Here is a 17,466-nt window from a genome sequence, read left to right as displayed (position 1 = left end):
GTCTATGACGACTTCACCAACAGGAATATAGATTCCAAGGAGTATTTGAAGGCAGAATACTGTAATACTGTGAAGTGCTGGAGACTGTACAGTACACAAAAAAAGTAGTGGCCCCAGCCGACTTGTAAGTCGCTTTGGACAAAAGCGTCTGCTAAATGGGATATATTATTATTATTATTACATGCCTTATCCTCACAATAAATGTTTCAAATTTGACCACATGGTGGCACTATATACACAAATGCGGTAATCTCCATTCACAATGAGTATAATTCTATTCCATACTATTGTGGCCTGTCTTTTGACCAAGAGGCCCGGGTTTTATGGCACAGGTGGGCCAAATTGCGCCCGCACGCACACACACACCGTTTCTTAGTAATCGGATCAATCGGCAGAATTATAACCTCGGGTAGGTCTAGTATGCGCAATTCCACTACTCTTGCATGATTTCAGGATTTGGGTGTCACTAGCCAAGGTTATCAATTCCTATTGGTTATCAACCAATACAATCGAAGCACTTATAGGCCAATGAACAGTTAAATGATACATTTTGAAATAAATATATTTATTTGATGGTGACTCAACATACAACATTTAGGTTTCAAACATTGAAACAGTATCATTTAGACCAATGCATAGCCAGACCTCTGGTATTTGGATAGATTAAACACACATTCAATGCACGTGAAATATTAGTTTATTTGAAACCATGGTTAGTCAATAGGCCTATATGTTAATAAAAAAATCTCCATTAATTAAAATAATATGCCTGCAATTTGGCAAGAGGGCACATGCACCTCAAATGTTACTTTTAAACAGTAGGCTACAATATGGTTTTAGCTAATGAAACCATTGGCCTCTTTCTCCACTCTAATAACTTGATCAAACTTATCCCAACCATGTTTGAAAAACATCGGATCATAGGCCTACCAACAGGAGATAAAGATAGTTTGTGCAACTCAAAATTGATGAGGCAATATTGATTCAAAAATAACATTTTATTGAAATAAACGAAGATGTTGGATACCACACATTCCACATTCAATGAACTTATAACGATTCCAAAAGCCTCGAGTTTAAAATCCAGAGGAAAACTTCAATAATAATTTATTAAACTGTTATACCGGGCATATAAAAGTGTATAGGCCTACACTAGAAAACGGAATATACATAACATTTACAACAAACACCTACAGGCCTAATAGCCTACCTGTAACAAAGAAGCATGATACATTTTCTTTGAAATTGACTCAATTATTTGGGGAAGAACAGGTCTATCTCTATAGGCCTACGTGTCACCCTCCGGAGAGCAGAAGACATGAATGTCCATAATTCATGTCCAATGTTCCCACCTAACGGGACACTGTAAATGCGTATTTGAATAGCATGAACATCTTAACACAATTCAACAGATTGACATGTTTATTTAGCCAAAAAAAACGTATTTCGTTGATAAGCTCTAAAATATCTTAGCACATGTCAAAACAACAAGCTGTCTGTTACACTAACTGGCTATTTTATTTTATGAATGTCAACTGAAAAACAGGCGTTCAGGCGCTCGAGTCCAACATTTCTACTCAAATGAGTGCGCAAGTGGCATTTCTGGTTGTCTGGCAATGGAGAACTGGGGGTAGCACGCTTGGGAAATCGAGCCACCGCCGGGGCTCAAAGGCTGGGTCATGCCACCACAGGGGCATCCGTTATGTGGCATCACGACGGACGCATGTCGGTGGTAAGCACTGTAGGTGGCGTGGAACTGATGGTTGTGGTAGTAGGTTACAGGGGAGCTGGCGTATCCATTTGGGGACACTGAGTGCACTTGTCCGTTGATGGGCTGCGACTGGGGGTAGCTGTATGAGGTGGCCTGAGGTGAGTTTTGCTGGGAGAGGGTCCAGGGGTTACTGACAAAAGGCGCCTGTACATAGACTGGTTTCTGTTGCAGGTAGAAGTGCTCCGGATAGTCCACGCAGGTGGTCCCCGCTATGTAAGGAACGGTGGCAGGTCTGTAGGGTCTCCTCACCCTTCTTCGGCGTCTGTAGTTCCCTTTCTCAAACATGTTCTCAAATGCAGGATCCAAAGTCCAGAAATTCCCTTTTCGGTCACCTCCGCCCTCCCTGGGTACTTTGAGAAAGCACTCGTTGAGACTGAGGTTGTGCCGAATGCTGTTCTGCCACCCCTTCTTATTTTTCTCGTAGTAGGGGAATTTTGAGATGATGAACTGATAAATTCCGCTCAGGGTCAACCTCTTTTCCCGGCTCTCCTTGATGGCCATGGCAATGAGGGCGACGTAAGAGTATGGGGGCTTCTCCGTTTGACCCACTCTGGCCTTGTCAGTCTCGTCCACACCCTCCGCTGCGCTGTCTGCGGAGCCCTTGCTCTTGGCCATGGCGGAGGACGAGTCGGTTAGATCCAATATGTCCAATTGCTGCTCACCGTGAAAGTCCTCTTTGTCCATCTTATTATGTAGTTTAAATCTTCCTCGGTTTAGGAGCTGCAGTGTCCAACCACACGGGAAAAGTTTTTGACAATAGTGTTCACAGGTGAGACGCGCATTCCGCTACTGTTTTAAAACCCTCCCATGGGGATGTCTGCGCTGGCACGGACACCCTTTCATATTGCCGCTTTTCCCACACTGTTGCTGGGTTCTTTAGGGTCAACACTTATTTGTTTAGGTTGAAAATGAGGTCGCAGACATGTTGTCTGTCTGTTTATCGATATTCGTGAAGTTTTACAGTACCATTAAGCCCTTTGAAACGCATAGAACAAGGTGAACTATAGATTGTGTGAGTGCGTTCAACTGATGTGTCAAGCGATGTTTGTAAGCATGGATGAGTGATCTGACTTTGCTCTTACTGCAAGCTATTTATTATATGAACTATTTGACCTATAGACTACCAACCAGCTACATCATCCAGGCCAGACAGCCTTATTGAAAATATTTCCACCCTCATTTTATAAATTATATTAATCCTTCTATAAATGTCGTTTATATAGGTCAACGACATACATACGAATACTCCATTAACATTTCACATCATACATTTCGTTTTTGCTTTTCAGGTTTTGTCACCAATTTAATTCGAAAGATAAGACATTTAAAAATACATGTTTTAAGCACAATTAAGACAAACTTTATAGCTATATAATGTCAACACGAAATATGACAAGAATATTTTCAGTAAATGGATTGAACGACAGATTAGGCCTAATGGCCTGACACTGTAGTGTTGCAACATGGAAATTCCCTTTTTTCCCCACACAGTGCATTCTACAGTTCACCATGAATAGCACATACACATTTTGAAACACACACTGACTTATGCCCCCCCCCCCCCACACACACACACCTACCTGTATTATATTTCTGTATTGATTCATACATAGATGTTTCTATTCCATCCAGACCGGAAAGTAGAGGTATTTTCTGGACCATTTCATAGCAGAACCATAGGTGCCGTGATACCATATCTGCTCACATGCTGGGGGGGAAAGGAGAGTAGGGGGGGCAGGTATAGGGTCGTGGATCGAGGATGGGCCCGAAACCATGCCTGAACCACCTCTGACCTTTTCCCATTGGGGTGAACTAATCTGGCTGCGTGTGCCATGGTAAGGCCTTTGTTTACCAAATGGTCATTGACGATGGCCTGGACTTCATTAGACACAACAGTCCACTGCCATCTGTCTTCCTCTCTTTGATGTCCACCTCTTTGTGTTTGTATTTATTTTTAATTTATTTTTTTACCTTTATTTAACCAGGTAGGCTAGTTGAGAACAAGTTCTCATTTGCAACTGCGGACCTGGCCAAGATAAAGCATAGCAGTGTGAACAGACAACACAGAGTTACACATGGAGTAAACAATTAACAAGTCAATAACACAGTAGAAAAAAAGAGAGTCTATGTACATTGTGTGCAAAAGGCATGAGGAGGTAGGCGAATAATTACAATTTTGCAGATTAACACTGGAGTGATAAATGATTAGATGGTCATGTACAGGTAGAGATATTGGTGTGCAAAAGAGCAGAAAAGTAAATAAATATAAACCGTATGGGGATGAGGTAGGTAAAATTGGGTGGGCTATTTACCGATAGACTATGTACAGCTGCAGTGATCGGTTAGCTGCTCAGATAGCAGATGTTTGAAGTTGGTGAGGGAGATAAGTCTCCAACTTCAGCGATTTTTGCAATTCGTTCCAGTCACAGGCAGCAGAGAACTGGAATGAAAGGAGGCCAAATGAGGTGTTGGCTTTAGGGATGATCAGTGAGATACACCTGCTGGAGCGCTGAATGGATCCCCATTCAGCTACTCTTCCTGGGGTCCAGCAAAATTTAAGGCAGTTATACATTTTAAATAACAGATTTCACAACATTAAGTGTGTGCCCTCAAGCCTCTACTCTACTACCACTTATCTGTAACACAAAATCCATGAGTACGTGTGTGTGTTTGTGTAGTGCGTATGTTATCGTGTGTTTGTATGCGTGTGTCTATGTTTGTATTGCTTCACAGTCCCCGCTTTTCCATAAGGTGTATTTTTATCTGATTTAAATCTAATTGTACTGCTGTATAAATTTCTTGATGTGGAATAGAGTTCCATGTAGTCATGGCTCTATGTAGTACTGTGTGCATCCCATAGTCTATCCTGGACTTGGGGACTGTGAAGGGACCTCTGGTGCCATGTATTGTGGGGTATCCATGGGTGTCCGAGCTGTGTGCCAGTAGTTCAAACAGACAGCTCGGTGCATTCAACCTCTCACAAATACAAGTAGTGACGGGGCCAATGCCCACCTCTCTGACGGGTCCCTTGTCTACGAGCTCTTTGGTTTCTTCCTCTCCCTGGTTCACACACACCCTTTTATATGGTGACCAATTGTGGTTACCACTATGTGAAATCAATTAGGAATAACGAGTAGTCCTTATGTATGGTATCATACATGTCATTTAGGGGTTTATACTTTACAAACACACATTTGATTTCTGTAGTTCTCAAAATCCATACATAGTAGACAAACCAGTTTAACATCTGTAGGTTTACCAAACAGTTAAGTGATCAACCATTAAGCACAGTTGGATTAAGTAATGGTCAAATGTATTTAAACATATGAGAAGAGAATCATATGAAAAGTATTGTGAGCATTGCATTGTGAAAGGTAATTGCTTTATATGAAAGGTATATTTGTATAGATGAAACACGGATTAGGTTTGGTGAAATGTGCTTAAAGTTTTGAAAAAAACAGCCTTTTTGATGATTTGCTTTGAGTTTTGTACTAAGAGTTCCCACATACTTGTGAAAATAGCACCAAAGCGATAACAAATAACTATCATTCGAATAGGCCTTGATCTAAAATACCATCCAACTTAGGTTAGAAATGACATTGTCATTGACAGTAATTCTTTAAAATGTGAGGTTTGTGAATAAATGCTTCTATAATAGGCTAATGCCCTCGGTGGTGGAGAGACACAGGGAGATAAATGCTGAGTAATACAACATGGCCAGTCGTAGACACCATAGACACTGCTACCTGTAGAAATAGAATGGCCAGAACAAACATTCCCATTCAAGTCGATGTCCCGTGATTGGTGGACCTTCAGCCATATTGAGTGTACCTACAGTCAAGTTGCTGTGGTGTGAAGGGCTTACTCGTTCAAGTCATTTTATTTTTATGCCACCACCCACATACAGTGAGGCATGACCAGCGGACCTGTGGGAGACAGGTGATAATGATCACCTGCTCTTGGGAGACAGACTGTCTCCCCTGAGTGACTGATAGGGAAACAGACAGATCTCTGAGTGAACTAGCTCACTGTGTAAAGGCACCTGTGTGACGGTTGTTTTCAGCTCAAACTAGCTGACTCGAGGCATTGTAGCAGGATGACCATTTGAACAGTTGATACAGATGTAATAGCTAGTGGCACATTGATACATTTAGCTTACCCAAACTGAAGAAAGTTTTACAGTATCTCAAAAATATGTAGGCTACCTCATAATTCTACTGGGTGACATCTATTTGCTTAACAGAAGGAAGTGAAATAAGGTACAATTCTGTAAAATCACCCATCTCCACATTCTATCAGAGATAATGTTATTAAAGGGAGCTCGGAAAGTCTCCCCGTGCTAGATTTACTGAATGATTTCATGAGAGCAAAGCGCCAGATAAAATACAATATCTCTACAGAACAACCATATAGCAGCCTAAGCCATTTGAGACCAAACAAGAATGCAGCACAGGATAGTGCCAAAACCAAAAGTAAGACCAGGCTTAGTGCATGTAACATGATTCGGATGTACAAATACTCCTATTCCCTTATATGTAAACAAATAGTTGTGTAAAGGATATTTGTTGTGTGTTTACTAGGGCCACCTTTATTAATACTCTACATGGAACTGTCCCTCCAAATTGGTTGTTTTTCCATGATAATTCTGAGGAGATCTATTAATTACATTTCCACCGTAGGCAACGCCGTCTCCAATCCTAGATTCTCGGGCCAATTAAGCACCTTTCACAGCCCAGCTTGAAAGGATTATCAGATCAAACGTTTGTATTTGATCCTCTCCAGTTTGTTACATTTGAGGAGAGACAGTTCCAGTTGTAGAGAACATTGTAACAATGTTGCTATAGTTCAGTAGTTGTAAAGGTCTTTGCCTGTGGGAATTGCATCACATAGGATTAATAAAAAAAGAATACATTTCATTCTGGAGAAAACAATTCATACATAATTTAGCAGAAAAGTTTAATCCAAAACTAAAACAAATAAAAAAATAGCACTGCTGGTACATAGGCCATTGGTATCAAGCATCTCAGATTAGGTGAGATGATCTAGGATCAGTTTGACCTTTTAGATCATAATGAACAAGATCACATGGACGGGGGGACCAGATTCTAGATCAGGATTTCTACTCTGATACACTTTATGAATATGGGCTCAGGTGTTCACAGATTCTTAAAATGAATGGAATAGTTGTGAGACGGAGGGTGAACGGCTGATGTAGGAATCTGAAGGGGTAATGGATCACAAAGGTGCTTGGTACAGTAGCTACCTCTACCACCTGCATTGGCTATCTGTATGCTGGATGGCATTATGTACATTACATTATAACAAACGCACAAACTTGCACAGCAGTGCCATTTCTATTTGTAATATGATCCAGTGAGCATAAAAATATTTGCCATTCATTACAAAATATTTATGAATATGGTTTTAATTGGGAGGGGGGGTTCATAACATTTTTACATTCTGACATAAATAACACATGTTCAACATAATTTAAAAAAACAGTTTTCCAATCTCAAAAATGACTATAAGTGCCAATATCATCTTAAATGTGCCATGAATCCCCTTTTGACAAGAGGAATAGAAGCGTTTTCTGTCAACAGGGAGTGGCAATAAAATGCAACTTTACATTTTTCTAAATTGTTAAAACACTTCTTGTCTACAGGTAACAGGGTTGACATGTTTTATGCTTGATCTGCACAGTTTTCCATCACAAAAAGCCAGAAAATGGCCAAAAAGAGTATAACCACTTCACCTGCTTTTACATGATTTGACTATTAGATGTTCAATGCTTCTTTAGATTTTTTTAAGGAATAGTTTCACCGTATTAAAATTAGAGTTCAGTTCACTAACAGGATTGACCTTAAAATGAGGGCCAGACATAAAAATCACTAATCACATAAAATAAATATTAATCAGACATAAATTACTTTGTCAAAGCAACAAAATAACCATGGCTTTACAATGATGGTGACTTCAAGTCTTTATTCAAATTAAAAATCTGATGTATTGAATTCTGTATGTAGTCTATATTAAAGGTTACTTCATTTAATATAGCAGGCTTCTAAAATGCAATATTGGTTCACAATTTCAATTTAAAATATCAAAGGGACGAAAAGGTACTCTTTGTGGAACGATCCTGTTATTGCCATAGAAAACTTTTAATGTATTATACAGTAGTTCAGGACATATACATTCAATACAAATAACTTTATCAACAAAGTGATATCAATAAACTTATGAAAAAGAAACCCTGTCCATCATGCATTGACAAAAGTTTAAAACAGTAAAGATTGGCCTGTGTTCACTCAAAATGCTAGAACATTTCCTCCACGCTAATCTGTTGACAGATGATGCCATTGAATACACAGAACTGTTTCTATTCTGCCTAAACTGAAAACTATATCCAGAAATCTTTACCAAAATCAGTGTGTAGCAATCCAAAGGTTGCGAGTTCGAATCTCAACTTTAGCTAATTAGCAACTTTAACTAACTACACATTTTTTGCAACTATATACTTAGCATGTTAGCTAACCCTTCCCCTAACCCTAACCGTTTTAGCTAACCCTTCACCTAACCTTAACCCTTTAACCTAACTCCTAAAGTTAACCCTAAGCGAGCTAGCTAATGTTAGCCACCTAGCTAGAATTCGTAACATATCATACGTTTTGGAAATTCGGAACATATTGTACATTTTGCATATTCGAGACATGTAATATGAATTTTAATTCGTAACATATCACTAAATTGAACGTCTCAGATTTATGTAAAGATGATGATTAACAATGACAAACTTCTGAGATTCTGAAGCAACCATTCCAAGAGTACCTTCCAGTTGTAGATTGTGGCAACTAAACTGCACTATTATAAAATGCCCATCCCCTTCTCAACAGCTCAGGTGGCTCAACACCTTATATCTTATTCCCCTCCTTTAGAGGTGGTATGAGTGTGAAGGTTGTGGAGAGTGTGTTAAATGGCTGCAAACAGGCAGATCTGCTTCAGCTCAATGAGGGTAATATGATACCATGATGTTTGGAAGTGAGATGAGTGATGTCCAGCTGCTGCTACTGTTTGAGCGCAATGGTTTTAGTCCTCCAGACCATTTGAGAATGTCACTGAACAGCACACCCGCATGCATGGATTACAGTGCAAGCACATCGACCAGAGGAACCAAGAACATGCTCAGCAGCTTTTTTATCAAGCATGTGCAATTGTCAGCCATGCACTGCAATCATCACCAACAATTCCACCATTCAGTATTATTTGAATACCCTAAATACCGTGAGGAATTGTGCATGGTGAACCTTTTCCATAATACATTTTTAATTATGATGATTATTGTTATTTATTTATTTTCTGTTCTGAGTTGTGGAAGCTGGAGATACCTATATTTTTTGTGCAAAAGAGTGATACATAAACCACTGTGACTCAACTGAGGCACCTGTCAAGCTGGCATAAGGGATGAAAGGAAACGATGGTGTGTTGTGGTTTTTATCTAAATACAAGTGCATGGAGCAAACCATGGCCCTCTCCCAGCCATACAATACAGCAGTCATTTAGGCACCACTCCCAAATCCCCCTAATCTAGAGATTACAGGACTCCACATCCCCTCTGTTACTGTGTGTTGTATTTCTCTTGCATTGAGGTAGAGTACATACCAGTACTTTACCTCAATGCAAGAGAAATACAACACACCGATATCATTATCAGAAGATATATAAAACAATACCTACAGTATTTCTAGACTATGACCTGGAGAGGATTGCAGGATAGAAATGTCATCAGTAGTGTCCCCCTACCTACACATTTAAGTGGAGAACTATCAATGTGATGATGACTTCTCTGGGTTAGTTCAAGCATTCAGTAATGAAACAGCACGAAACTAAACAAAGAGAGTAAGATCATTTGTTTAAATAGAGAAGCTAACGACTTCTCTTCAAGTCAGTTTGCCTTGGCTGAATTCTCATGCGAGGTGCAGCTCTGCCTGTCTCAAGTGATGAGATAGTTCCCTGTTCAGTTCACAAAGCCAGTGACCCGTGCCGTTTCCCACAATGCACCGCTTTGCAGGTTCTACATGACAGCACTTGGGCCTGTTCCCTGCCAGTCTGGCCCGCAGCCCACAGCTCTGCAACTCACAGCAGAGCAGCCAGCTGATCCCCTCCCAAGACAAGCCTCTCACTCTATTGTTGACTCTTGCAAAATTGTGGGTGTGCTATTAGGTTACTGTGTGCCATTGTAGTAATTTAGCCAACACTTAGATACAGTATTTTAAAGTATATTCACATGCTAACCATTATCTGAAATTGACACTCAGTATGTTGTGTGTTGTTGCATGCTCGGGTAGTAAGGATGTAAATGAGCTTTATAGCTTACTCTGGCACATTTACATTGATGGGTAAACAGACATGTTGATTAATGTGAACTGTCACTGTCAAATAAATGCATAAATACATTTTTATTAGTTACTGCCTTCCCTGTTATTTTCATCAATAATCAGTGGCTGATCATTGCCATTGAGTGGAAACAAACTGTCTGGATCACTTCTGTGGTAAGATGTTCAACAACAAGTATGTACTCAGCAACTGTCAAATGTAGAACTCAGCCCTGCCAAGATAAAGTTAACAAATATTTTTCTGTCACATTTAGATGTTCAAAGACAACTGGTTGTCTTCTCATCTTAATGGATAGTGATGCAGGAGTGGCAAAAATCCCTCATTTGTCATCCACGTATTAGGGTGGCAGGTAGCCTAGCGGTTAGACCAGAAACTAAAAGGTTGCTGGTTTGAATCCCATACGTCAAATATCTGCCGGTGTGCCCTTGAGCAAAACACATGACCCTAATTGCTCCTGTAAGTTGCTCTGAATAACATGTGCTAAATTATTTTTCTTTACATATACAATGTCGTGGACTACAATGTTAATTTGCACAACACTTGGTAAATACAATACAGGAGCAGATCAGAGATAACAGGCAGGCTTTATATCACGTCAAGTTCAGTGACAAATGATGCAAATCAACCGGCTTTCCCTGGAACCTTACTACCTTTGTCATATTGAGGTCAGATTACATGATTGGGAAACAGAGCCTTCCACCATTTTGTTGCTAGGCAATGACTTCGCTAGATGTTAGGCTAGATTTGACTTACTGTGTGTTATTTCTTGTTGACTGACTGTTGAATCATTGCGAAGGCCATATTCATTTCTGAAAAGGTATACAAGAAGAGACATTTGGAATTGTTTACCAGTTGTTCTGTCACTAGCCACTCTAGTTTGATCCAACATTTCATGAAAGCACTTTACAGAGTGCATTGTTGTTTGTGATGGAACACATGTGAAGGCCACAACTAAACAGCAGAGGCTTGTTAGCTTCTCAAATTTAAATTGGACATTTTGGATTACGCTAGCGAGCCTCAGTTTTCACTGTTATTATAGTGGCTAACCTAGTCAAAATGTCATAATAGCCACTCTAGCACAGGTGGGACTGCGAATGTTCATGTACTCTCTTAATTTGACTAGTGGAAATGACAAACTTGAGAAGGCTTTTTAAACCCCAAATACACTACAATCTGTTTTTCCTGCTCCACAGGAAAATTCTCTGTGACAAGAGAGTGATGAAATTAATATAGTACACCTGTAAATATTGAACACATAACTGCTTTCCATAAGTGGATCTTCAGTCGGGTCTTTTGCCCATTTATTAGCAGCAAAGTTAAAACATACCAATACTTCCATACAGGCTGATGTAATTACCTTATCTTAATTCCATAGTGAGCATGAACTGTATGCTGCCCATAGTGGTAGTTAGAGGACTCAACTTGGATATAACCCATTTTAGCATGGGCACAGCCATTGAGTGCTTCCACCATTTTAAAGTATTCAAAATGGGTGATGATTCCTATGGGTATTGAGCAATCAGCCAATGATCAGAGCATTGTCTTCTTTTTCAAATTGGGTGCTAAGTTTTGTAAATGGCTTTAAGCTATATCATAGCTATCTAGTGGCCACAATACATTAATCACACACAACATTTGGATCAGGACCCCAGCAATGCTATCACCAACATTAGCTTGACAATTTATTCAAACATAAGACACAGAAAATGTACTACTTTAAAATGGAGGTAGCATGGACAGCACCATTGAGGCTACCACAGATGCCATAATAGCACATATACAAAGATGATATCTATTTCCATCTCTATGATGCTGTCCATACCTGTGCATCCCCACTTCCGGGTCACCTGTGTGGCTGTATCATAGACTTAGTTAGACAACATGTCTTTGTGTCTGTGAACGCATGAGCAGTGCCATTGAGGACTTCCACCATTTTAAAGTAGTCAACTGGTTTGGACATCCCAGCCATTGAATTACACATGTGAGTAAACATTCCAAAACTGCAGGTAGCAGCAGGGATCTCTGTCTATCTCTAAGGGATGTATACGTATGACCAGTCACACTTGACCCAACACATTGCTACGCAATCCAAGATAGCGTAGCAGTCAGACGTCTTTGTCCTGTCGTGTCCCTTGTATATATCGTTTTACATCTTTTTTGTCGCATATCCTTTAAAATAATTTGCTAAACCTCAACATCTAAATACACTCCTGCAACCCGCCTCACCGAATGTGGCGTGGATCTGCTTTTTTCCCCTAAAGTATTTATATTTACTTCAGATCTGGAACCCCTCAACTGAAGCTAGCCAGCTAACTACCAGCTATCAGTCAGCAAACCATTGCCAGCGGTCATCAGCTAACCTTCAGCTCGGAAAGCTCTCGTCAGTTAGAACAACGTGACTCTAACCAGAGCATTAAGGACCTGTTATTTTTATCCCCGGATTCCTACTGCAAACTGAACATTTTCATCTGGATCTTCACAACTAGCTAACCGCAATCCCGGATGACTACTCCTGGCTAACGTTTCCATCCCAGAGCAAGCATCAATTAGCTTGAAGCTAGCCCGGCCAGGGCTCCTGTGCTACCACCGAAGTACACTCCTGGGCTACAATATCCGGACCCCTTTTACAGCCGGTATGGGGCATAGAACCCCGCAGATCCCCTACAACTGGAATACTGACATAATCTGCCCGAGGACCTCAACAGGCCCCTCAGGCGTGACATCCGTTGAAGGCCCATTATACTAACCATCTAGGCCTGCTAGCTACCTAGAGCTACTTGGAACCCTACTAATTCCACAACTGGTCTATCGACGTCACTGCAAGAAGAGGCAAAAACAGACTTACCCCCACCGCGACGTCCCCCAAAGGCTAACTTTCTAGCCCCTGCTATTTGATTGCTTGCTTGCTAACCCGGTCTGCTAACTGCTAGCTTGCCGGGCCCGGTCTGCTAACTGCTAGCCCTTGCTAACTGCTTGCTTGCAAACCCGGTCTGCTAACTGCTAGCCCCTGCTAACTGCTTGCTAACCCGGCCTGCTAACTGCTAGTTTGTCCCGGTCTACTAACTGCTAGCTGCCGGCCTGCTAACTGCTAGCTTACCTGCCCGGTCTGTAACTGCTAGCCCATGCTAACCAGGCCTGCTAACTGCTAGCTTGCCCCGGTCTACTAGCTGCTAGCTTGTTAGCATCGGTCTGCTGTCTGTCTGAATCGCCGTGTCCCCAGCCAGCCCAACCACTCACTGGACCCATATGTTCACTTGGCTACGCATGCCTCTCTCTAATATCAATATGCCTTGTCCATTACTGTCCTGGTTAGTGATTACTGTCTTATTTCACTGTAGAGCTTCTAGCCATGCTCAATATGCCTTAACCAACCATGTTGTTCCACCTCCTACATATGCGATGACATCACCTGGTTTAAACATCTCTAAAGACTATATCTCTCTCTTCATTACTCAATGTCTAGGTTTACCTCCAATGTACTCACATCCTACCTTACCTTTGTCTGTACACTATGCCTTGAATCTACTCTATCGTGCCCAGAAACCTGCTCCTTTTACTCTCTGTTCTGAACGTGCTAGACGGCCAGTTCGTATAGTCTTTAGCTGTACCCTTATCCTACTTCTCCTCTGTTCCTCTGGTGATGTGGAGGTTAATCCAGATCCTGCAGTGGCTAGCTTCACTCCCACCCCCAGGTGCTCTCCTTTGTTGACTTCTGTAAACGTAAACGCCTTGGTTCATGCATGTTAACATTAGAAGCCTACCCCCTAAGTTTGTTTTACTCACTGCTTTAGCACACTCTGCCAACCCAGATGTCTTAGCCGTGTCTGAATCCTGGCTTAGGAAAACCACCAAAAACCCTGAAATCTCCATTGCTAACTATAACGTTTTCCGCCAAGATAGAACTGCCAAAGGGGGCGGTGTTGCAATCTACTGCAAAGATAGATAGTAATACAGAACTCTGCAGGCTAAGTCTGTACCCAAACAATTTGAGCTTCTACTTCTAAAAATTCACCTTTCCAGAAACAAGTCTCACTGTTGCCGCTTGCTATAGACCTCCCTCTGCCACCAGCTGTGCCCTTCATACCATGTGTGAATTGATTGCCCCCCATCCATCTTCTGAGCTCGTGCTACTAGGTGACCTAAACTGGGACATTCTTAACACCCTGGCCATCCTACAAACTAAGCTTGATGCCCTCAATCACACACAAATTATCAATGAACCTACCAGGTACAACCCCAAATCAGTAAACACGTGCCCCCTCATAGATGTCATCCTAACTAATTCGCCCTCCAAATACACCTCTGCTGTTTTCAATCAAGATCTAAACGATCACTGCCTCATTGCCTGCATCCGTAATGGGTCTGCGACCAAACGACCACCCCTCATCACTGTCAAACGCTCCCTGAAACACTTCTGCGAGCAGACCTTTCTAATCGACCTGGCCGGGGTATCCTGGAATGACATTGACCTCATCCGTCAGTAGATGATGCCTGGCTATTCTTTAAAAGTGCCTTCCTCACCATCTTAAATAAGCATGCCCCTCTCAGAAAATGTAGAACTAGGAATAGATATAGCCCTTGGTTCACTCCAGACCAGTCTGCCCTTGACCAGCACAAAAACATCCTGTGGAATTCTGCATTAGCATCGAATAGCCCCCGTGATATGCAACTCTTCAGGGAAGTTAAGAACAAACATACACAGGGAGTTAGAAAAGCTTTTTCAAACAGAAATTTACATCCTGTAGTACTAACTCAAAAAAGTTCTGGGACACTGTAAAGTCCATGAAGAATAAGAGCACCTCCTCCCTGCTGCCAATTGCTCTGAGGCTAGTAAACACTGTCACCACCGATAAATCCACCATAATTGAGAATTTCAATAAGCATTTCTCTACGGCTGGCCATGCTTTCCACATGGCTACCCCTACCCCGGTCAACTGCCCGGCACCCTCCACAGCAACCCGCCAAAGCCCCAACCACTTCTCCTTTACCCAAATCCAGATAGCTGATGTTCTGAAAGAGCTGCAAAATCTGGACCCCTACATATCAGCCGGGCTAGACAATCTGGACCCTCTCATTCTAAAATTATCTGCCTGTTCAACCTCTCTTTCATTGTCTGAGATTCCCAAAGATTGGAAAGCTGCCGCGGTCATCCCCCTCTTCAAAAGGGGGTGACACTCTAGACCCAAACTGCTACAGACCTATATCTTTCCTACCCTGTCTTTCTAATGTCTTTGAAAGCCAAGTTAACAAACAGATTACTGACCATTTTGAATCCCACCATACCTTCTCCGCTATGTAGTCTGGTTTCAGAGCTGGTCATGGGTGCACCTTAGCCACGCTCAAGGTTCTAAACAACATCATAACCGCCATCGATAAGAGACATTACTGTGCAGCCGTATTCATCGACCTGGCCAAGGCTTTCGACTCTGTCAATCACAACATTCTTATTGGCAGACTCGACAGCCTTGGTTTCTCAAATGATTGCCTCGCCTGGTTTACCAACTACTTCTCTGATAGAGTTTAGTGTGTCAAATCGGAGGGCCTGTTGTCCGGACCTCTGGCAGTCTCTATGGGGGTGCCACAGGGTTCAATCCTCGGGCCGACTCTTTTCTGTATACATCAATGATGTTGCTCTTGCTGCTGGTGATTCTCTGATCCACCTCTATGCAGACGACACCATTCTGTATACTTATGGCCCCTCCTTGGACACTGTGTTAACGAGCTTCAAAGCCATACAACTCTCCTTCCGTGGCCTCCAACTGCTCTTAAATGCAAGTAAAACTAAAAGCATGCTATTCAACCGATCACTGCCCGCACCTGCTCGCCTGTTCAGCATCACTACTCTGGATGGCTCTGACTTAGAATACGTAGACAACTACAAATACCTGAGTGTCTGGTTAGACTTCCAGACTCACATTAGGCATCTCCAATTCAAAATCTAGAATCGGCTTCCTATTTCGCAAAAAAGCATCCTTCACTCATGCTGCCAAACATACCCTCGTAAAACTGACCATCCTACCGATCCTCGACTTTGGTGATGTCATCTATAAAATAGCCTCCAACACTCTACTCAACAAACTGGATGCAGTCTATCACAGTGCCATCCATTCTGTCACCAAAGCCCCATACACTACCCACCATTGCAACCTGTACGCTCTCGTTGGTTGGCCCTCGCTTCATACTCGTTGCCAAACCCACTGGCTACAGGTTATCTACAAGTCTCTGCTAGGTAAAGCCCCGCCTTATCTCAGCTCACTGGTCACCATAGCAGCACACACTCGTAGCATGCGCTCCAGTAGGTATAACTCACTGGTCACCCCCAAAGCCAATTCCTCCTTTGGTCGTCTTTCCTTCCAGTTCTCTGCTGCCCATGACTGGAACGAATTGCAAAAAATCTCTAAAGCTGGAGACTCACATCTCCCTCACTAGCTTTAAGCACCAGCTGTCAGAGCAGCTTACAGATCACTGCACCTGTACATAGCCCATCTGTAAACAGCCCATCTATCTACCTACCTCATCCCCATACTGGTATTTATTTATTTTGCTCCTTTGCACCCCAGTATCTTTACCTGCACATTCATCCTCTGCCGATCTACCATTCCAGTGTTAATTTGCTATATTGTAATTAACTTCGCCACCATGGCCTATTTATTTCCTTAACGTACCTCATTTGCTCTCATTGTATATAGACTTTGTTTTCTTCTACTGTATTATTGACTGTATGTTTTGTTTATTCCATGTGTAACTCTGTGTTGTTGTATGTGTCAAATTGCTATGCTTTATCTTGGCCAGGTCGCAGTTGCAAATGAGAACTTGTTCTCAACTAGTCTACCTGGTTAAATAAAGGTGAATATATATATATATCCTATAGTGTACAAATTCATTGGAATATACAAAGACAGATAAATTGTATTACCTATACAGTGTAACAACCACACAAGTAGACCCAATTCTTAATGAGTATGACAGCATATAATGTTATACACACTACCAAATATATATTCACAAATTAATGATCTGAACTTCTATACTTAAGGATAGTAACAATGATTAATTTTACAAATAGCAAAGGTCAGAATTATTAGAACACACACAAACATGCTAAATCACCTAAAACTAATATACAAGGAAAGCTTTCCACAAGTAAAAGAATAATTCCGAGATAGAGTTCTCGCTTAACAAGTAAATGTGAAGAATTCTAATTATAAAATGTTTACCTTAAAAGGGATAGTTCTCTGAAATGCTACCTCAAGAGAGTCTTTCTTTGAAGGTTAAATACAAGCTTTATGAAAAGCCATTTAAAG

General features: G+C 41.5%; 1 protein-coding gene across 1 annotated transcript; it reads right to left on the bottom strand.

Annotated features, from left to right (window-relative positions):
- Positions 1–580: 580 nt before the first annotated feature.
- foxl2l (forkhead box L2-like) lies at positions 581–2,573 on the bottom strand. The gene has a single exon (XM_064956095.1). It carries the CDS (start codon positions 2,453–2,455, stop codon positions 1,574–1,576), a length of 882 nt encoding a protein of 293 aa, XP_064812167.1. The 5' UTR covers positions 2,456–2,573; the 3' UTR covers positions 581–1,573.
- Between the last annotated feature and the right edge of the window lie 14,893 nt (positions 2,574–17,466).

The sequence above is a fragment of the Oncorhynchus masou genome, chromosome 33 (assembly GCF_036934945.1).
Source record: "Oncorhynchus masou masou isolate Uvic2021 chromosome 33, UVic_Omas_1.1, whole genome shotgun sequence".
Taxonomy (NCBI): domain Eukaryota; kingdom Metazoa; phylum Chordata; class Actinopteri; order Salmoniformes; family Salmonidae; genus Oncorhynchus; species Oncorhynchus masou.
This window is presented reverse-complemented; position numbering and strand designations above follow the sequence as displayed.

Excerpts from the sequence above, each read along its gene's own strand:
- foxl2l (XM_064956095.1), bottom strand. The coding sequence starts at position 2,455 with ATGGACAAAGAGGACTTTCACGGTGAGCAGCAATTGGACATATTGGAT.